General features: G+C 40.7%; 1 protein-coding gene across 1 annotated transcript in view; it reads right to left on the bottom strand.

Annotated features, from left to right (window-relative positions):
- Nucleotides 1–762: 762 nt before the first annotated feature.
- LOC120897635 (dopamine receptor 1-like) overlaps nucleotides 763–23,401 on the bottom strand; it is a 196,815-nt gene continuing 174,176 nt past the window's right edge. The window contains exons 3-4 of the mRNA XM_040302646.1: nucleotides 969–1,543; nucleotides 763–878 (exon numbers count right to left, since the gene is read on the bottom strand). Coding sequence (XP_040158580.1) covers nucleotides 841–878; nucleotides 969–1,543 — 613 coding nt within the window. The 3' untranslated portion in view covers nucleotides 763–840. The remainder of the gene's footprint in view (nucleotides 879–968; nucleotides 1,544–23,401) is intronic.

The following is a 23,401-nucleotide window of genomic DNA, read 5'->3' as shown; positions in this document are numbered from 1 at the left end:
GTTCGCTTTTTTCCCCTTCGATTCTTTCTTCGTAATCCGTAGCTTTTTCCACCCTGTAATCCCCTAGTGCATGTGATACGTTGCTGATGATTATACCTTCGTTAGTCTTTTCATTCGTTAAAACTGGTGGATCTAAAGATTTACTGAAATTCTTATCGTTGTTAGATGGAGACACATGTATATTAATGGACGTTGACTGCAACGAGGTTGTTGATTGAATCTGTAAATCAAACTTCCGAAACGCTTCGTCTCCAGCACATAATACAGTAGCTGCCTCAAGTTTTTGTACTAAAGGTGATGAAGATGTCATTGGTTTATCCGTGCATAATAATGTACTTTGAGTTTTAGAAATTCCTATACCTGCAGTACGACTAGCCATACCTGTCATGGCACTGCTGAGTGCAACCATAGATTGCATTTTACGTTGCTTGGCTTCACTTTTCTTTTGCATATCATAAGCAGTTTTGTAGATTCCTCCATACAATACAAACAATACTACGAGGGTAGTCCAGTAATATCCAATTATGAGCGCAGTATTGAAGATGGGATCTTTTAAAAACTGGACTGCACACTGTCCAGGGAGCAAATCGCGATATCCAACAAAGTGCTCCCATCCAAAAATTGATATAAAGAAGAGCAGGGCTGGAATAATCCATGTAATTGTAACCATCCAGATGACTTTGTTTTTGGTTCGCCAACTCCTATATTTAGCAGCTATTTTCACTGAGCAAAACCGATCAATTGTTATGAGCAGAACTGTGTACTGCGACACCAGACATACAGTATAATCTACAGAGAGCCAAAGATCGCAGAGTAGAGGGCCCAAATTCCAATATCCCATTAGCACATACACCGTGTAGAAGGCATCGACACAGTTCCTGTGTGGTTTTGTTGCAGAATTAAAAAGAGAAAATAAATATTAATTAAACACTTGACTAAGTTAAGTTTACTTGCCTTTTGGTACTTACCGATAAGCATATCAGTTGCAGCTAGAGAGGCAATAAAGTAGTTGCTTGGTTGTCTTATGTTTCGATCAACAATAAATGCTAATAGTACTAGTATATTGCCACCAATGGTTAGAATTATACAAATTGCTAAGCAAATTGCGATAAATATTGTTTGCCAAAGATCAAAAGGTGGTAACACTTGCATGATGCTTTCATCAATGATATCAAAATGATAAGGGACTTTGGAGAAATTTTCACCCGGGAAATAATTTGAGCTTTCGTTGCCATAAGAATGTGTGGATTCATTTGACCAACTGAAGAGAGTGAAGTTACTATATGAATTCAAATGTTCAAATTCTTTAATACTACTAACGCCAGTCGCAATGAGCGTGGTGTCCAGCGAAAAACTGAAGTCGCTCCCATTTAGTCTACTATTTGATCCAATTGGTTTTAGAAATTCAGACGACACAATTGAAATACTTTTTTGTTTTAAATCGAGGAAATTAGCAAGTATATTTAAGCATTCAGGATAATTTAACATGTCCAATTGCGAATCGAACTCTCCACATATTTTTTCCTGTTTCCTCTTAAGCTTCCTGGAATAGAATATGAAAGAAAGAATATATTATTTATATTAGTATAGAAACATTAGTTCAATGTGACAACATTTTCATCAGGGATTTCATGTACGATAAAGGTCACCTACTAAGAATGTCGTGTTGAGAACGCGGCAGTATGACTTTAATTAATCTAGTATTGTGGCCAGAAAAGGTTTAACTTTTATCATAATTATGTGGTATAAAAGCCTTTAGCCACCCTATAGTGTTACTGCTGGTATAGGCGTTACAATTCCATTGCGCTATAGTGGCAGCGCTGAAGGAGCGGAAAGGTACAGCACTCACACTTGTTACGCCGAACAGTAAAGACACGTTAGGGAGATTTTTCAGATTACTAATACTTTGGTTAGGTTAATTTAGGTTTTAGTTAGGTTAGGTTAGGTTTAGTGTCAAAAAAAAAAATAAAAAAAGAATATTCTCGATATTCAAGTGGTTCCCGCATTCAGCGTCAGCAGCTGCAGGATTTCATCCGCTGTTCGATTTGAGGGCCCAACGGCACGCATACCTGGAACCAGACCATCGGATTTTTTTTCCAAGGCACGTGAGTACATTTCATTTCTTTTATTAGTGAAAGTGTATTCCGATATTCCTAAACACTACAAGATAGGTTTGGAATAACGATAGTGCTTTGTGTCCATATGTGTGTAGGATTAGTTTTTTTTACTATCATCGTACGCTGCCTGTTGTGATACTACCAGATAGGTCAAACAAACTCTCAGTGAATATCCCATTATTCTCAGTTGTATGCGCACGCATTAAGCGCATTAGAATAGTGCAGTGTAGTGTGTTAGTGTTAGTGCATAAGCACATGGTACAACTCGCTACTGCTATCTAACAAATTATTGTAATATTCGTTAGGAATACTACCACCAGATAGGGCCAACGAAAAAAAGTGAACGAGTTTTTTATTGGTTTCTCTCTTTTTAGTTTGATGCCTAATCAGAAATTCAACGTACTTAAAAGTACAAGGCACTTGCTTACACCACGTGTAGAGAATAATAGCAACAGCAGCAGTTCAGAGGAAGTGTCGAGTGACGAAAGTGCAGAGCTTTCTTACATACCTTTTAACACGAGTATTCATTGCCTATAGAAGCTTATGTTAGCAGATCAAGGTACAAAAATGGAATCTGAACAAATGATGCAACTAACCTCACAAGTGCAATTGCTGCTACGCTAGATGCTATGCGAACACAACAAATCAATCATCAACGCATGCTAGATTCATTAAGTATAGTAAGGTTAAGCACGAGTTACAATGCACCACAAGAAAATGCACAGGCTGCATTTAACGTAGGAAATTTGTTTAAAATACCGAATCCAATTAAAGCGATTCCGACGTACGATGGCAACAAAAAAAAAAAAACTTTCTGCGTGGATCAGCACAGCGACGAAGATGGTTTAGCGGCATTTTTAGCAGGCCTAAAAGAACCGTACTTTGGTTATGCTCAAGCTGCATGTCCAGAAGACTTAGAAGCAGCACACGCATTCGTGTGTAAGGTCAGGTGTTCGTAAAGTACTGCCTCGAATAGCAAGCAGTACTCAAAAACGTATCAATCGAAAGAGAAGTACTTTAAAAAACCTGACAGTGGGGCCCTTCACGATTCTAGTCAGTTTTTTGTATGGAGTTTGACAGTTGGAGGCTGAAATCATGTAAACACTCCATACAAAACCACACAAAAAACTAGCATGCAATTTTCAGTCTAGATTATTCTAGTCTCAAAGCTAGAATTAGATTCGAGTACCTGCTCGAAAATACGGTGTTGTTTATATTTACCCCAAGGTGGATTAAAGAGATCACGTGGTGGAATCTAGAATCAAAGTGTATGTAGTCCAGGTGGTCTCATAGTATGTTTTTTTTATAACCAAATTTTATTACCACTTTTTGACAGGTTGGGTGAAATTTTTTGTTCAAACAAGCTTTTTAGAGGCTTGACGAATACTCAAAACACTCTTAAAATCTTCATTCAGAAAAAGAAGCAATAAAATTCAGCCTTATAAATTCATACACCTTGGGATAAGCCCACCTGTATATTATACCCACTTAGATGCTGCTCGAAAACTGCTATACAATGCAAACAGCTGACAGGCTGAAATTTCAGCCAACGAACTTAAAACGGAAAGGACCCCAGTAACAGAAGCGTGCAACAAAGACCATTCAATGAAGCTTCTACATTTAAAGAGAAATCCCCTTACCCACAACTAATGGAAGTGGATTCAACGAAAAGTAAATTGACTTTAAATAATAGAGAGTTTCATAACAATGAATTAACGGTACAAAACAAATCAGATGCGGAAGATGATTTAGAAAATCTTGATTTAAATTTTTGTTGGGTCAGCGAAGCCACTAAAATAACTTAAATTACTTGCCATACTTGAGAAGTTAGCTGTGATATGGGAAGTAAACACGGACACCGGAAAGTAAAGTTCTACACGATTTATTCGCACATCTCTTTAAGTAGTTCACATTTCACAGTTCCCGTATCGGTCCCAAACTAATTGTTGTTTGTTGTTTGAATAGTTTATAGAGGCTTTGGCTCCAACGGAGTTCTTTCGCCTCTTTAAGGTCCCAAACTAACTCCCCGTCCCCAAAGCGCGAACCACTTTTATAGCTTCTGCCCATCTTCCCTCCCGCTGTGCAAAGCGACGGAAGGCGTTATGGCGTTCTGAGAATTTTATCATGCCTTCCTTTTCTCTCCAACGGCAAATTTGTCGAGCAGCTCGTCGAGCTGCCCGTCCCTGGCTCCGCCTCATACCCCTCGCCTGAGCGCGCTGCCGAAGGTTTGGATGTGTTGGTGCGTCAGACGGCCAATCGCTGTCAGCCGTCGTCCGTGCTTTTTCCCTCCATAGCGCTATCTCTTTCTCGCGTGTGGTCAATGCTCGCGAGCTGTTGTGGCGCCAAAAATGCCGTTAACAAACATTGCGGCGATGAAGTTGCATTTTCACAAATCAAACCAAAAAATCGCAATAAGTTCAATTGCTGCAATGTAAAAATGACTAAGGAATCGCTAGTTTACGCTGGAGGGTTTGCTGTGCAACGCGCAGAACCCTAATTCCAAGTAGCGCACGCAAGACAGGTGGCCATGGCCGTGCATAGGAAAGCTTAAACCAAATTACATAAAGCTTAAGTTTATGTGACACTATGATTTTCCTTTTATATGTTGTAGATTGCACAGATATGCTGAGTCGTATGCGCATGGGTGTGAGTGTGCGTGCACAACTGTCGCCGAATGTGTTTTCTTCCGGAATGTTATGATCCATCGGTCAAAGAAAGGAAGGTGTTCATGACGGTGTTTTTTTTTTATTGTGGAGCTGCATCCTTCCCCCTGCCTGCAGCGTATGCATCGAGCAGGAGACAGTGTGGCAGTATGCAAGTTGCCCGCTGGATAAGAGCGGGCCCGCGGCACCGCCATCATTCCGCACATCTTAACAGCATGCCCGTCGTGGGTTCTAACCGCGTATGAACCGTCCGCCGTAGCAAGGGGTGACTATCCGGCTACGTGGTACTCAAGTCCTGAAAAGGCCGGCATGATCGCGTAGGCCATTACGCCAATAATAATAATAAGAAGAAGAGGAATAACATAGCGTAACAGCCCACACCCGGAGAAGAGATTGGATTATCTTTGTTGCTGCCGTGTTACCGCTGTGACGCGACAAATGCACGGAATGCAATCGACCAAAACATGAACCTACCGATCCGAACCCATTCCAAGACAGTGCCGGTCGCACGGAGTCATGATACCGACTCGAAACCAACAAGCCACCAGATTCTGGACGGACAGGTGCAGCACCATACGCGCACCGTAATAAACAAATCCAGAATCCTCTTTTGTATGGATTCAATTCAAAATGTTGTTTCCACTTGCATCCGCTAGCTGAATTGGAAAGAAATGTGCTACATATCACACGCACGTTTGCTTCGATCGTTTGTCTTTTAAATACCCCCAACAGCAGAACCGGTCGCAAAGATGGTGGTGCCAATTAAATGGTTGTATTGTGTCGTAGGTAGCGGTAATCGATCGGGCGGCGTGCAGTGCGTAAGAATGCATGGAGTGTGTAGACGGAGCCGGTGACAATGCACGCATTAGAATCAAACAGTTTTGGAGTTCCCGCACGCACACACACACACACGCGCACGCACGAACGCATGCACGCATGCACGAATGCACGAATGCACGTACGCGCGCACGCGAGCACGCACCCACGAAAGCGCGCAGGCGAGCACACACCCCCCATCAACCCCCACCTCCCCTTCCGCATGATCGATTACGGCTACCTTATCGCAAGAAAGGCTTGTTCCTCACTCAAAGCACCGGGAGGGGAGGGGGACCGCCGCATGATAGAGTGGACGATCACTTTCCCCGCGCTGTGTGTGTGTCCGTGTGTGTGTGTCGTGGCCAGAAAACTCGAGACAAATTCCGGCACATTGAAAAAATAATATTTTTTATTGCCACTATACACCGTGCTACATGATGCTTAGAAGGTCGTTGAAGCATCAAACCTGTTCAAATTAAAAAATATTAGATTAGTGTTAGACGTTCTCGTACGCTTGTTTTAAATAGGCTTCTTCACCCTCAATTGGCAGGGGCATCGTATGGTCTCATCAGCAGCGGCACGAAATAAAATAAACCATCAATACACCGATAACACTTTAAATTCCAAAATGAACCAGCTTCTCCCGTATCGTCAAGGTCACACACAATAAATAAATGCTAACACTCACCAATAACAATACACAACCGCAATGTACATATATACCAACGCATACACACAATCAGCTGACGGCGAAAGGCACGGGCTGAAGCGCAAGTAAGGCAAGGCAGGGAGGGGAAAGGGAGTGAGAGGAAGAGGAGGAAGGAATGGGCCCCAATATTTTTTTAATTTTTCGGCCGTTTTTTTTGCCCCGCCGTCTGAAATATTTCATCCATTCCTTCAGCAGATGGCGCTCGTTCCGCACCTAAAAACTGCAAGAAATACGCCGGCTATCGTAGTTTCGGCTGAAGTCCAGCGCTGTTTTTTGCGTATTTTTTGACACAAAACGACGCAAAAAACTACGCAGAAAACTGCTCGAATCTGCGCAGCGGGTTTAAATTTTTTAACCGTTTTTTTTACTCAGCCGCCATAAATAGTTCGTCCATTTCGCCAACAGATAAACTTGCTCGACCCAGCGCAGGAATCGCTGAAGTCCAGCGCGGGGAACGGGTTAAAATCTGCGCTGGCCAGCGCAGATTTTGGTACATTTTCTGCGCTGGAAACTGCTCGAATTTGCGCAGCGGGCCCGCTGCGCAAATTCGAGCATTTTCCAGCGCAGAAAATCAAGCCCGATCCCCGCGCTGGACTTCAGCGATTCCTGCGCTGGGTCGAGCAAGTTTTGCGCCATCTGTTGGCGAAATGGACGAACTATTTATGGCGGCGGAGCAAAAAACGGTCAAAAATTTAAAAATATTGGCGCCCATTTTTTTGTCCGCTTCTTCTCCTCCCTCACCCTGCCCTGCCTTACTTGCGCTTCTGCCCGTGCCTTCCGCCGCCAGCTGATTGGCTGTTGCGGTGTATGCGTTAATACTCATATGTGCATTGTGGTTGTGTGTTGTTATTGGTGGGTGTTAGCATTTATTAATTTGTGTGTGATCTTGAGACGCTGTGGGAGAAGCTGGATTGGGATTCAAAGTGTTATCAGCGGTGTATTGATGGTTTATTTTATTTCGTGCCGCTGCTGATGAGACCATTCGATGCCGCTGCCAGTCGAGGGTGAAGAAGCCTATTTAAAACAAGCGTAGGAGAACGTCTAATACTAATCTAATATTTTTTAATTTGAACATGTTTGATCCTTCAACGACCTTCTAAGCATTATGTAGCACAGTGTAAAGTGGCAATAATTATTTTTTTAAAGTGTCGAAATCTGTCTCGAGTTTTCGGGTCACGACACACACACACACGCACACAGCGCGGGGAAAGTGACCATTCACTTTATTATGCCGCGATCCCCCACCCCGCCCGGCGCTTTGGATGATGATGCGCTATATGATAGCTGATGATAGCGGAAGGGGAGGGGGGTTTGGTGGGGGGTGCGTGCTTGCATGCGCGCTTTCGTAGGTGCGTTCTCGCGTGCGCGCGTGTGTGTGTGTGTGTGTGTGTGTGTGTGTGTGTGTGTGTGTGTGTGTGTGTGTGTGTGAGTTTGCGCGCGTGTTTGTGTGTGTGCGTGCGTTTGGAAACCCCAAAACTATTTGATTCTGATGGGTACATTTTCATCCGCTGCGGCTACAAAGTCCATGCATTTTCGATCTCGCTACCTGGGAGACAACACAACCATTGGCATTGGCATCTTTGCGATCGGCTCTGCTGTTGGGGGTATTAAAAAGACACACGATCTAAGCAAACGTGCGTGTGATATATTGCACATTTATTTCTAATTCAGCTAGCTGACGCAAGTGGAAACAACATACTGAATTGAATTCATACAAAACAGGATTCTGGATTTGTTTATTACGGTGCGCGTATGGTGCTGAACCTGTCCGTCCAGAATCTGGTGGCTTGTTGGTTTGGAGTAGTTATCATGACGCCGATTGACCGGCAATGCCTTGGAATGGGTTCGGATCGGTAGGTTCATGTTTTGGTCGAGTGCATTCCGTGTATTTGTCTCGTCACAGCGGTAGCCCGGCAGCAACAAAGTCAAGACAAACTTTTACCCGGGTGTGGACTGCTACGCTAAGTTCTTTTTATTATTTTTATTATTATTATCATTATAATTATTATTATTATTATTATTATTATTATTAATTATGTTTACGATGGCCCGGAGTAAGTTTAAAAAAAATATTACTGGGGATCTTTATTTGCGAACTGCTAAACTAAGACTAAAGCTAACTTCTGGATTCGGTACTATTTAGCTAGGCTGGTGTTTTCGGTGCTGCCAGGTTTGCCGGTCACGTTGTCGTCCACGTTTATGATGATCATGTTGCCTCGGTCCGTCTGAACATACGACACCACACCTGGTCGTGGGAACCTGCTTCCAGTGGAGTTCCCGTTGGAACCTGACTCCGCGCGTGGAGTAACATCGATGGCTCGCTTGCGACCGTTTTCTTACTCAGCACCTGTATCATAGCGCGTAGCGCATGTGTATATTACTCCTCCCTCCTTAAACGTCGAGCGTCCTCGATCGACTTACCGACGTTTGCAGTGGGATGATGTTGTGAATAGCTTCGGTAGACATTTTCTTCTCTGCATGTTTGGTTTTGTGTTTGTAGATGCAAAATGCAGTTATAAGAAAGCCTGTTAGAACAACAATTAATATCCCTCCTGCAATTGTATGCGTGCGTAAGCGGAGTGTTATTGTATGGAGTTGATGTATGTTACTAATATGCATTGTGTGCAGATCTTGTATACTTGGCTTGTTTAGAGTTATTTCTGTTTTGCTGCCAGTTAAGGGTAGGAAGTAGTCTTCTTGGTCTAACACATCAATATGCGCAGTAAATGTGCTATTTAAGATTTTTACGGTGCAATTGCCGGTTTCAATTAGTGTGGGTACTGCTATTATTTGGCTGTTTGAACATGAATCAATGACTTGCACTCCAAGGGTGGTATCGATTAGAATGACTCCTGGTTTCATTTCTCGTATTATCGTATGCTCGGAGCTCGTGGTGGTGGTACATTTAGATGGATGATTTCTGATGATATTTGAGATACACTTGTCGTTTAGCGGTTGTGGGTTGTTGCAAATCGTGCACTCCTCGTTAACATTGAAAATGGTGTTTTATGCTTGGCTAAAAATTTTACATCCGTCTCTACTCGGGTGTTGTTTACGTTTAGAGTTTCTATTCGTAAGAGGTCATAATCTTTTCGCTCTACTATCGGTATTTTTACTACAAGAAATATTTTTTTACCTATTGCTGTAACTATGCATGAAACATATTGTGAAATTTCCTCTTTAAAATTTAGAATTATTTTCTGATCTTTTAATGTTTTCCATATATATTCCGTTTCGTTTGACGATAGAATATTTTTGTTTATTATGTTAGAACGAGCAAAGCTGATCTGTTCTTCTATGTCTTCTAGCAGTTGTACAATGTTATCAATGTTCAGGATAAGATTTACTTGTTCTATTTCAGTTTTTACGACTTTTATCTGATTATTCATTTGATTTTCGATTTTCTTAAGAGTTTGTGTAATTTTGTTCACTGATTTTTCTATTTCGGAATTAATTCTAACTTGAGCGTTAATGTTGGATATGATTTTGCTTTCTGAATGTTCTAAATGTTCTTAGTTGCTGTTAATTATGTTCAAATCTTCTTGATCTGGATTTCCTGCGATTATTTTTATAATTGTTCCTAAACCATTTATTATGCCTCTCTTTTGTTTTCTTGGTCTTATATTTCCTAATTTCTTATAAGCTGATAGGATTTTATAGTCTAAGGTGTCCTTAAGATGGTTGGTTAGGCTAATATTATTGGCTAAATTCTGAATATAGTTAAGGTTAGTTTCTATTTTTTTCCAGATTTATTGTATGTATTACTCTATGATATCCAATTTTTATTTTGGCCGTTCCTATTTTATTGCGACTATTCTATCTTCTCTAGGAATTTCTCTGTAAATTGTTGCTGTTATAAGTTTTGAATTAGTCAAAACTATTATGAGGTAAAGAATCATTACAAATTTCATTTTTAGTTTTTATAATATTCAGCTGTGATTTCTGTAAGGATGAGAAAGAATTTTTTAAAAGAATTTTCAATTTTGATTTATGAATTTTTCTTCCATTTCGGTCTAAAATATTAGTAACTAGGTTATCGAAAACTTTCGTTTCACGATACCTTTCTTCGTGTTTTAAATTATTTCTTTTCCTTTCGAAGATCGTGTCATTGTCTTTGAATAGTTCTGGTTCTTCTCGTGTTTTGTTTAATTTTTCTATGTATTTGGATTTTTTTCTTTTTGTTTTGTGGCATACACTCTATAAAGTTCCTCTTTTTGTTTAATTCTTTCTTGAAGGTCCTCAGGGATAGGATCTTCGTTTTTGAAGCCGAAAAATAGTTCTTTAGGGGATATGTTTGTTTGAGAGTGTATAGAATCATTGTGAATTGAGACTACCAAATTAATTTTTGAAGTAGTTGATAAATTTTTTGTAGAATCTCGTAGTGAGATTATGTTGTGCAATTCTCTTATTGATCTATGGACAATTTCAATTGTTCCATTTGAAGAGGATTGACCAACACTTGTATAATGAGATTCTATATTATTTTCTTCAAGAAATTGTTTGATTGTGGTGGATTGAAACGAACATTCTTGGTCCATCACAAGCAAACAAGGTCTTCCAACGTTAGCGATGAATTGAGTTAGTGCTTTTAGTATATGTATAGCGTTTCTTGATTGTAAAGGAATCGCCATGGTTAGTCTTGAGAACTTATCGCAAAGGGTTAGAAAATGTTTATCACTTATTATAAAGATGTCCATATGAACGATTTCCAAAGGTTTTTTAGGAGTGGCAGTAATTTGATATTTTTGTTTATATGGGCGTTTTTCATATTTAGCTTTTTGACATATTTTGCAAATGTTAATAAATTTAGTAATTTTAGTTTTCATGTTTGGAAAATAATATTTTCTAGCAATATGTAGTTTGGTCTCAATAATTCCTCTATGGTTTGCATTATGTTGTCGTTCAATAATCAAATCTTGGTCAATTTCATCAGTTACATCTTCTAAAGTTGTTTTTGTCCAAAATAGTTTGATCGATTTTGCGCAAGAGAAATAGTTTTTGTAGATAATTTGTAAGTTTTGTAAGATTTTTTCGCTGCAACAAATGCCAGTAACACATTTGGGAGATGCATATTCTTTGATTATGTTGATCAACATAGCTGGTCCAAAAAGGGGTGTTTTTATTGTTATTCTATGATAATTTCCGAAAAGTGTAATTGCTTCTCGAGAATCATTATTATTTTCTTCTAGTATTATTTGATTTCTAAATTCATTTAGTGGTTTTTCAGTTGCTGGGATGAATTCGTCATCATTAGTATCTGCTGAGTGTTGCGTCATAGTGTCAGTATTGTTAGAGGCAGTATTTGCATTTAATTCGGATGTTAAAGCAGGGTTTTCCGTTATGCGGGATAGTGCATCTGCATTTCCATTAAGAGTACCTTTTTATACTTAATTTCAAATTCGAATTCTTCCAAGGCCAGTTTCCAATGAAGAAGTCTTCTATTTAAATCATTTTTCTGTCTTAGCCAAACAAGAGGTTTGTGGTCAGTTCTTATTTCAAAAACTGTTCCGAAAATGTACGGAAATGTAATGCTTGGTTGCCCAAACAATGGCGAGTAGCTCTTTTTCGGTAGCTGAATAGTTGCACTCTGTTTCGTTAAGCGTTCTAGAAGCGTAAGCGATTGGGTGTTCCTTACCATCTTCGAATTTTTGTGAAAGTACAGCGCCAAGGGCGAAATCACTTGCGTCTGTTTCTAAAATGAATTTTCTGCTAAAATCAGGATATTTTAAAATTGGATCAGTAGTGAGCATTTGTTTACAATCGTTGAAACAATTTATAAATTCATCATTATGTGTTATTTTAGAACCTTTCTTAAGACATTTTGTGAGGGGTTTGGTCAGTTTTGAAAAATCTTTTATGAATTTTCTGTAATAACCAAGGATTCCTAAGAAGCCTTTAATGTGGGTTGTTGTTTTTGGTATGGGCCAATGCAATATTTTTTCTATTTTGTTTGGATTGGGTTTGATGCCATCTTGAGTTACGATGTGTCCTAAGAATTCACACTCTTTTCTTAAAAATTCACATTTGTCTAATTGAACCTTTAAATTTGATTCAATTAATTTTTTCAACACTTTATTCAAATTGTCCAAATGTTGTTGGAGTGATTTACCAAAAATAATAATATCATCTAGATATACGAGACAGTTTCTTCCTACAAGGTCACCTAAAATATTATTCATGGCCCGTTGAAAAGTAGCAGGTGCGTTTTTCAAGCCAAAGGGCATTCGTATAAACTCAAAGTGTCCTTTTTCTGTGCTAAAAGCTGTTTTTGGTCTATCCTTTGTATCAACTTCAATTTGATGAAAGCCGGATTTTAAATCAAGTGTAGTGAAGTACATGCTTCTACCTAACTTGTCCAAAATTTCTTCTATATTGGGAATAGGGTATCGATCATCGATCGTTTTTTCATTCAATTTTCTATAGTCAACCACGATGCGCCATTTCTCCTTTCCACTTGCATCTGATTTTTTAGGGACTATCCAGATTGGGGATGTCCATGGGGATATAGAATGTTGGATAATACCGTCAGCAATCATTTCTTCGATTTGCCTATTCACTTCTGCTTTATGAATATTGGGGTATCTATAAGTTTTTGTGTGAATGGGTATATCGTCTTTAGTTTTTATTCGATGTCTAATAGCGGTGGTGCATGAAAGTTTTTCTTTTTCTTGATGGATGATGCCTAGATTTTGTTTAAGAATTTCGAAAAGTTTATGTTTCTCTTCTTTGTTTAAATGATCGGTGCGAATTAAATTTTCGAGATTTGCTATGTAATTTTGCGGATGATCATTATATGGGTGTGTGCTCATGTGATTTATTTCGATCATTTTGTCTAATTCATATGTTTTTGCTGGTTTAGTCCAATGAAATGTTAATGTGTCGCCGTAATTCCTGGCAAGAACTTTAGCATATCCTTGTTTTGCTTTATAAACGCCTGAAGGAATTATTGCATCTTTTATTTGAATGTCTTTTGGAAGAAAAATGTTTCCTTTTGTTTGAGAAACAGGAAGCTTTATAATTTGAGAATTATTAGCATTTAATGTAATTAAAGGGGGTTCTAATGTTCTTATTTCTAAGTCGATTGTACGATCGGGTAGAATAAGTTTATGATTTTTGTATCAATTAGTGTTTCCATATCGGAGAGTGATTCGTATCCGAGTATTCCGTCAAAATAATTATGACATTTGAAAAGGTAAAATTTTAATTTTTTATCTAGAATGGTTATGAATGTGCATTCTTGTGATTTGAACTTACCATTTTTATTTTTTATGGTGATTGTTTCGCATTTCACTCTTTGAGTTAGTGAAACTAATTCTGGATTTAAAAGTTTTTTTCGCTCCGCTGTCTACTAAAAGTTTGATGTTTGAACCATTTAATTTTGTTGTGTAAAAGGGTAGTCCGTTAATTGCGTTTAACTCGGTGGGTTTAAGTTTGCAGTAATTTGAAAATTTACATCTTCTTCATTATCGGTTTCTTCGTCTGAATCGGATTCTTCTGATATTGTTTTTCCGTCATCTTCTTCGGCTGTATGCGAGACAATTTTGTTTCTCATATTGGACCGTAAGGATTGATCGACGTCCATGGGAACAATTTTTGTACGATCTGAAGATGGTTTCATGTTATTGAATGGTCTATTTTCAAGGTGTTTAGGTTGTGAAAATTTATTATCCCTTTTTACATTTTTCGAACCCATTATTGGTGTTTGATTTGGTTCTTTCAGCGTTTTGGAATCTGCATAGAAAGGCATAAGCTGATTCCAAGTCTTCTGGTTGTGCGGTTTGTGCATATCCAAAATATGTTTTGCTCAGACCATTTATGGACGCAGCGAGGCATTCTTGTTCTAAAAGCAGGTTAATTGCCTCCCAATGTGAAGCGTATACCGTATTCTGTCTTGCTACTGATTTCATATTGATCAAAATTTCTTTTGTTTTTCTATAGTGAAGGCTCAAAGATTCGTTTTGTTTTAGGTTCCACAGTTGTGTTTGATACGTTTCGATGTTGTTTCGATCGCCATAAACGTTCTGCAAAATATCTGCGACTTCATCAAAAGTAGTAGGGTTTCCGTTCACACAAATAGTGTCACGTGCTTTGCCCTCTATCTTATTAATTACGGTCTGTTCGTAGACACTGAATATTTCTGGTGCCACATTGTTTTTGAAGAGGTCTAGTGTTTTTTAACTGTTGTCAACCAACCGATTAACTGTTTTTGTTTCCGTCGAATCCGGGAATGACCCTAATTGGATCCGGGATACGAAAATAGTCAGCACTGCGACTCGAGGTCGTTGGCTGTTGTTGTTGTTGGAAGCGTTGTAAACTATCATTTTCCGCTTGGAGTGTGTTAACGCGTTCCTCTAACAAGCGCATAGATTCAATCAATGCGTGTATATTTTGTTCCATTTTCACTGGTATTTTCTTGTCCCTAGTGAATTTCAAAGAACGAACTTTTGGGAAAGGGGTATATTTTGGCATTCAATGATAAAAATTGTTTGTTGCCTACCGCCTTTTTATTATAAGAGTGGGGGAACTTATGCTTTAGGATGTAACTCACCTTTTTTATCCACGTGTCGGGAAATTAGGGTTTTCCGTTACCTGTCCTTTGCTTTGTCCTTCCTTTTCTTCTTCGGTCGATCGTTGTCCACGGGTTGGGTCAGCGATTGTCCTGCGTTGATTAGTTTACCCAGTAACGCTGGCTGGGGAGTCTTGCCGATAGCTTTTGTTCGAATGTTCTCTTCCAATTCTAAATAGTTGAAACCAACCGTTCGTGCACTTGTTCTTACACTTTATGAAATAATGAAATTAACGCGATCGTCACGAGTCTACCACGGATCGGGCGATGGAGCAAAGTCCGGGCGATACACAGATTTATTTCCGTTATTTCACTGCACTGTACTTGAACACTTGTCACTGAACGTGAATTGGGCCTAGTCGACTGCGCCAATCATGTTTACGATGGCCCGGAGTAAGTTTAAAAAAAATATTACTGGGGATCTTTATTTGCGAACTGCTAAACTAAGACTAAAGCTAACTTCTGGATTCGGTACTATTTAGCTAGGCTGGTGTTTTCGGTGCTGCCAGGTTTGCCGGTCACGTTGTCGTCCACGTTTATGATGATCATGTTGCCTCGGTCCGTCTGAACATACGACACCACACCTGGTCGTGGGAACCTGCTTCCAGTGGAGTTCCCGTTGGAACCTGACTCCGCGCGTGGAGTAACATCGATGGCTCGCTTGCGACCGTTTTCTTACTCAGCACCTGTATCATAGCGCGTAGCGCATGTGTACATAACTTATTATTATTATTGTTGGCGTAATAGCCAACGCGATCATGCCGGCCTTTTCAGGGCTTGAGTACCACGTAGCCGGAGCCGGTGGCTAATCCCTTGCCACGACGGCCGGTTCATACGCGATTAGAACCCACCACGGGCATGGAGATGTGCGGAATGATGGCGGTGCCGCAGGCCCGCTCCTATCCAGTGTGCAACACTGTCTCCTGCCCGATGCATACGCAGCAAGCAGGGGGAAGGATGCACATCCACAGTAAAAAAAAAAACACCGTCCATGAACCATGAACCAGCGGTGGATCTAACGGTAGGCGGACTAGGCGGTCACCGAAGATCTCTAGTCTGTAGTATGCCGTATGTCTACAAGTGGACAGAGTGTTAGCGACAAGGTCCCCCGGAAAGATGGTCATTGGGGCTCCGTGGCAGGAGAACCATTTGCACCTCCCCCCCCCCCCTCCCATGGCGACAACAATTTTAGGGCCTGTGCTCGATGATCGTAGGGGTCCTATGGCCAACCCCCCCCATCCGCTGGAAATTTTAGTATACTGTTCAATCTTCCTACAGCTGTGTGTCAGTACTCCCTCCTCCCGGTCATCAGTTACCATTGACAGGGGCCTCAATTCGTCTTTCCGCCTTTCATCAACACCTTCCTTTCTTTGACCGATGGATCATAACATTCCGGAAGAAAACACATTTGGCGACAGTTGTGCACACACACGCACGCTCATACCCTTGCGCAGACGGCACAGCTGCGCTTAGCTTAGTGTAACAAAGTTATGTTTAATGCTTAACACGTTCAGATCGATGGCAGGCCCCAGGGACTGCCAGTGAACTTTCCAGCCTGCGTTCTAGGTGCTGGTGGAACGGAAAGTTGATGAAAATCAGCGCCGGGCTGATCGTGTCAATGCGAATTAGGGCTCAGCGCGTTGCACAGCAACCCCTCTAGCGTAAACTAGCGATCCCTTAGTCATTTTTATATTGCAGTGTTTGAACTCATTGCGATTTTTTGTTTGATTTGTGAAAATGCAACTTGATCGCCGCAATGTTTGTTAACGGCATATTTAGGCGCCACAACAGCTCGCGAGCATTGACCACACGCGAGAAAGAGATGGCGCTATGGAGGGAAAAAGCACGGACGATGGCTGACAGCGATTGGCCGTCCGACGCACCAACGCATCCAAACCTTCGGCAGCGCGCTCAGGCGAGGGGTATGAGGCGGAGCCAGGGTAGCTCGACGAGCTGCTCGTCAAATTTGCCGTTGGAGAGAAAAGGAAGGCATGATAAAATTCTCAGAACGCCATAACGCCTTCCGTCGCTTTGCGCAGCGGGCTGTCGCACCGCTTTACCCGCCATAACCGCGTTCTCCTTCCTAGCTCATTATCGCACATTCTGTTTATTCTTTCCTTCTCACACACATTCCGTCGCTCGCGCACGCTTCCTTACTCTTCCCCATTTCACATACTTAACAAGAAAAAATCTAGTTAGTAGTGATGGGGATAGTTCCGAAAAATTGAGGAACGGAACGAACCTGCCAACCTGAAGAAAAATAACGGAACGCGGAACGCAGGTTCAAGATGATCTGCATTGGTGACGCTTTTTTCAGTTGCTCACTTTTATATATGGTTAACTTGAAAGTATTCATTGAATATTGTGTAATATATTTTTGGGCAGTAATCACACAGTTTCGTTTGGCCGGTCTCGTAGTACAGTCGTCAACTCGTACGACTTAACAACATGCCCGTCATGGGTTCAATCCCCAAATAGACCGCGTCGCCATACGTAGAACTGACTATCCTGCTATGGTGGGAATCAATTAGTCACTGAAAGCCAAGCCCACAAGTGGGTACAGACAGGCCTTGACCGACATCGGTTGTTGAGCCAAAGAAGAAGAAGAATCACAAAGTATCAATTGAAACAAAGCTAAATAATAGTTTACTGAATGGTAAAACTATTCTTGTACTAAAAGAAAAATGCTTAATTTAAGAAGCCCACCGGCATTTTGTTGTTTTAGTTTTTACTAAAATTAATCATCATTTCCTTATTATAGTTTTATATAAAGAAGTGACTAAGAAATTTGTTGCAACGCATATGAAATTTTGAGGCAAAATCAAAAAGTTTACAAGTTTAATTGGCTTTTTTAAATTTTTTTAGGGATTAATTTACACTACACTGCTTGAATTAATATTTCTTAATAGAAGCAAATAGCATCGAATAACAGAGGTTTATGTAAAATACAAAGATTATTAAGTTGTTTCGGTAGGGTTTACATAATGTACGGTGACCTACCGGTGTGAAACTGCACTTTAATTGTCCATAAGAATAGCGCTGTTTCACGGAGCTATAAACGGCGTTAAAGAAATTATTGGAGAATGCTAAACGTGTCATGCACCTTAAATATTTAGTTGTACAAAGAAGATCTCAGGTGAAAATTCAAACGAGTTCTTTAGACATGCATGCACAACAGCACCCAGAAGCAGCTTAGCACCCAACACATTGCAATTAAATGCAGTCCTATAGTGATAACATCCATATGGCAGAAGAGAGACATTTCATTCATTGCGCTTACCGCTAGTGCAGGATTGTCTCTTTAAATTTTGGCGATTAGGACCCCACCAATCACAAATCTCTATACTTCTCTGGTATCGTGGCTCAGGTGTTGTACCGTTATCTCTTTGACTGAGAGAGTATGGCTTGCGCTGTTATCAGTCACATAGACAAAATGTGTGTGTGTCCATACTAGAAAGAAGCAAAAGAGAAGAGAACGCCGTTCTTTACCGGAACGAAAAGAACGCTGAGAGAAACAGGTTCAGATTTTACCTGCTTCCTTTGTACGTACCAAATTGGCCCATCGTATGAAAGAGAGCAGATGATCGTGCGTTCCAGACTGGATCAAAAAGAACGCTGAGAGAAACAGGTTTAAATTGAACCTGGATGATTTGCTTACAGCAAACCGGCTCATCAATACAAAGAGAGTAGTATGTCGTGCGTTCTAGGCCGGATCACAATCAGCATAAGGTTGCTCTCAACCGGCCCAGCACAGTTCGCCGAGAACGCTGAGAGCAGCCGGTTCAGATCGGATCGATACGATCGTTGATAACAGTCGGTTCAGGTCGGATCGCAAAGAACGGTGGGAGCAACAGGTTCAGTTTGAACCTGCTTGGGTTAAAAATAAGGATCGCGGTCCAGATGCTTGCATGCTGGAACGGATCGCACCTGGCAGGTTCGGAACGCAACGCGCATCACTACTAGTTACAAAACAAGTTGTTCGATTATTATTCGACACAGGAGCTAACAAAAATGTCATTCGTCCTGGCATTTTGACGAATATGATTCCGACTAAAGAAACAATCATAAACAATATTTCTGGAAAACACATTATAAATACATCACCAACACCGTAAACCCATTGATATTCACCGGTATTCATTTCACGCACATCGCGCACACTTACAATCACAAAAATCATCCTGACACCACTCAAGAAACGAAGAACACCGGTGCTGAAACAACTTTAGTGAATAATAGCTGGCATCGCGAAAGAAATGGTTTAAAATTAACAGTTGTTAAAAATTAACCAGAGTCGTTGAAAATTGCTAGAATTTGGCATCGCGAACGCATTGAGTTCATTTGTAAATTGTAACGACTGGTCCTATGCCGCCGTTAAACAAACGACTGTCAAGAGCGTATGCGATACAAATTAACAGTCGTTTAATTATACTGCTCGAAGTTTTTCCCCGTGTTTGCCTATATGCGATATCGAGCAGTCGTTAACTGTTTTGACGATCGTTTATTTTAACAGGAATGAACAACAAATGAACTCGGTTAAACCAAAATTAACTTTAAACGACTGTTAAAATGTGTTCATTTATTCGCGATGCTGGCTAATATTTTTTCTACTGACGCAGTGCTTGACGAAAGGCGCACACAACTTAATGATCATGAAACCCAGTGGCGGATCAAGGGTATGGAGGGGGGGGGGTTAGCGGCACTAAACTTTGGGAGATTGAACAGTAAACTTGGAATGCCGTCGGGGCCCCTTCGATCATCTGTCGCAAACTCTAAAAATTTTGCTGACGGGGGGGGGGGGGGTGGGGGTGCAAATGATTCGCCAGTCTCGGGGCCCCATCGGCCATCCTTCCGGGGGGAGGGATGTACGTATGGCCAGCCGCCCTTGTCGCTAGTACTCTGTCCATACGGCATACTATAGAATGGCGATCTACGGGACCCCTAAATCGGCGGGGCCCTAGGCGACCGCCTAGTCCGCCTACCGTTTGATCCGCCGCTGGTGAAACCAAAACAAACCATCGCCAAAGAAAGGACACTACACTCACACAATCGCACGGCTATCATGTCAATCCTACAGGGATCGCCTGCCGTAATAACACTGACGAATTATTGTTCCTGTACCAAAACGTTAGAGGATTTAAATCTAAATGCAATCAAGTATTTGACTATATTTCTACAACCCACTATGACGTTATTATCCTGACTGAAACATGGTTGGATTCAACGATTGATTCCTCGGAATTGTTCTCGGATAATGATACAGTGTATAGAACAGACCGCAGCAGCAAAAATAGTAAAAAATCAATCGGTGGCGGGGTTCTCATTGACGTTGCTTCATACCAACGTACAATACTTTGTCCAACACAGGATACCGTTGAGCAAATCTGGGTGAGAGTTTATGGTAATAGACGTACTTTTATTGCGGGTGTAGTGTTGTTACTACGGCGAACGGATCTGTGGGCCAAGCAAAGGTTGCGGCCTTGTAAATCAAACCCGCTCGGGTAACAGCGATCTTCTCAACCGTTCAACACCAATAATTAACCTTCCCGCTAGTTGCTCTCTCAAGTAATTTGAGGAGCCTATGCCGCAGAAGGGGATGAAGAGGGATGAGAGATTTCTTTCTGATCCGAATATGCAAAATTAAAAAAGAAGTTTGTGCAACCAGCGATACGCTTCTCCTATTCGCACAAAATTCCCCAATCTTTCCTGGAACACCAATGATTCTAACGTTCCTGCACTTCGAATCAATTATGATAATTCACGAATTACGGATAACTGCCGCTCTTTGCTTGACTGCATCTATAGTAATGGGCTTTCTCACATCAACTTTATACCTAATGCATCGAATAACATTCTCGATCTCATAATTGTCTCTGACGAGATCCTACATTTCATTTCATTTCATTTATTAATTTCAATTTGACTGCCTTTGGGGTTGAACATATAATTGCTTAAAACCTAGTTAGCCCTATTGGTACTAAACTAACTGTAACTTAACTAACTAAGGGGAAATAGAAAAGGAATGTAACAGAATGGAAATCCATAGTGAAAGGAAATTAAGCAGCGGATAGGAAGAAAATATATAAAACAAAAAAGAAATTAAGAATAAAAGAAACATAATTAGAAAGCATAACAAAGAGCCGTAACATAAAATTAGAAATTAAAATCGCGGTAATGTTCATTGAATTGACGCAAACAAATTAGCCACGCGTCGTTAATGCCAAACGCTGTATTGCGGAAAGGTATTTCAAGAGCAGTCCGATTTCTTAAACACCTGGAAGGAACATACCAACTAAGTTGGGAAAGCAAGTCTGGAGTATCTATATTCCCTCGTAACAAATTGCTGATAAATGACACACAGGCTTTAGTTCGTCAAGATTCGAGGGTGTCGAGATTGAACAATATGCAACGATCACTGTATGACGGTAATGCAGTGGTGGAATTTTCAAATAGGCGACGATATAAGCACCTAGTGAAGCGCTTTTGCACGCCTTCGAGTTTGTTATTCCAACCTGCCCTGTTAGTACAGAAGACAACAGAAGCATACTCAAAAACAGGGCGCACTAGGGAACAATACAATGCCTTAAGGCACCTCAAATCGGTGAAGCCCGACGTCATGCGAAAAATAAGGCCAAGGTTTGAATAAGCTTTACCGATGACCAATTAAAGGTGACTATCGAATGATAGCCTTTCGTCTAGCATAACACCTAAATCGCGAACACATGACACCCTGTTGATAACAGTGTTATTAAGAACATAATCGTGAATAAGAGGGGAATGACGACGACAAAAAGAGATCACGCTACATTTACTAGGACAGAGCTCTAAGAAGTTTGACGCACACCATGAAGAGAGGGAGTTAAGAAGAGATTGGAGTGCGCTGCAATCATCCTCTTGCATCACTGGAACAAATACTTTAATGTCATCTGCATATAGAAGGTGGTTAGGAGATGGGAGAATAAACCTATTGTCATTTATGAATAACAGAATCAAGAGGGGACTTAGTACACTTCCTTGAGGGACACCAGAAGAATTGGAAAACGGTAAAGAAAAGGACGATCCGTAACTTACATGAAGATTTCTATTAGAGAGGTAAGACCCAATCCAGTGAACGAAAGACGTAGATAAGCCTAATTTAGAGAGCTTCATCAACAATAGTTTATGAGATACTCTATCAAAAGTAGATTTAATATCAGTATACACTGTATCAACTTGGTAACCCGCATCCAAGTACTGGAACAATTTGGATATGAACGACATAAGGCTAAAGGTAGTGGAACGTTTTGGCATAAATCCATGCTGATTAAACGTTATATACTGCTTCGATAAAAACAAAAGCTCAGAATGAACGATGATTTCCAATACCTTGCCACTAGCGGGAAGTAGGGAAATACCACGATAGTTGCTTACTTCAGATTTACTGCCTTTTTTTAAAAATAGGACGGAGCAAACCTGTTTTCCATAGAGCAGGGAAACATTTATGTTGAAAGGAGAGATTGAAAATGAATGTCATTATGAGAGCAATAGCGTTGGTGCACTTTTTAAGGATGATTGCAGGTATACCATCTGGGCCAGGAGAATAAGAAGGTTTTAAGGACAATATAGCTGTACCAACATTTTCGACGGTACAATTTAGGGAACGGGAACACAAAACATCGCGAGGTGTAGTAGAAAGTCCACCCTCTAACAATTCCTCATCATTAATGTAATCAGAGTAGGCGTTGGAGAAGTGATCGGAGAAAAGTGCACATATCTCTTGTTCGGAACACGCTGTTGACGAACCATAAGACATGGTACTGGGCAGACGATGATTGTTACGAAGGGAATATATATAGCTCCAGAACTGTGTTGGGTGAAAAGTAAATCGGTATTGCAAGAAAGCTATGTAGGACTTATTACGGGCCCGATTATAAATGCGATACGCCGTTGCTGCATATTTGAACAGTCGTTTAGTGTATGGATTACGGTATTCCCGATAGTCGCGTAAGTAGCGCTGCTTATCACGTTTCATGGATCTAAGGACTGAATTGGTCCAGGGAGGAAAAGAAGGGGCTTCACGTAAAAAACAGCACAATGGGAAAGCTGAAGAACTGGTGGAAAGCTGAAGACACTAGCTGTGTGAAAATAGAGACCGTTTCGTCCAGCAAAGGTGCCGAGTGCACACGAGACCAATCGGTACCTAACAGCAAATTATTAAGTTTTAGAAAATCACACTTTCTAAAACTATATGAGCGATTGAGGTTCCCTGTATTACTCCTAACATGAGACGACAATTGATTAACGGATGTGTGATTAATAGAAGTACACAATTCTAATGCTGGGTGATGCTGATCTTCAGGTAATAGAGGAGAAGCGGCTAATGAAGGAACACTGACGTGAGACTCGTAGTTATTATGAGGAGAGTAGTAGAAAATTAGGTCTAATTGCACATTCCGATAATTTAAAATGCCACTGAGCTGACGCAAGTTATAAAAACGAATAATGTCGAAAAACGCATCAACGGAAGTAGGGGAAACTTGTGCACGAAAAT

This window comes from Anopheles arabiensis, chromosome 2, assembly GCF_016920715.1.
Source record: "Anopheles arabiensis isolate DONGOLA chromosome 2, AaraD3, whole genome shotgun sequence".
NCBI lineage: Eukaryota > Metazoa > Arthropoda > Insecta > Diptera > Culicidae > Anopheles > Anopheles arabiensis.
The sequence above is the reverse complement of the archived record's forward strand: the minus strand, read 5'-3'. Positions and strand labels throughout refer to the sequence as shown.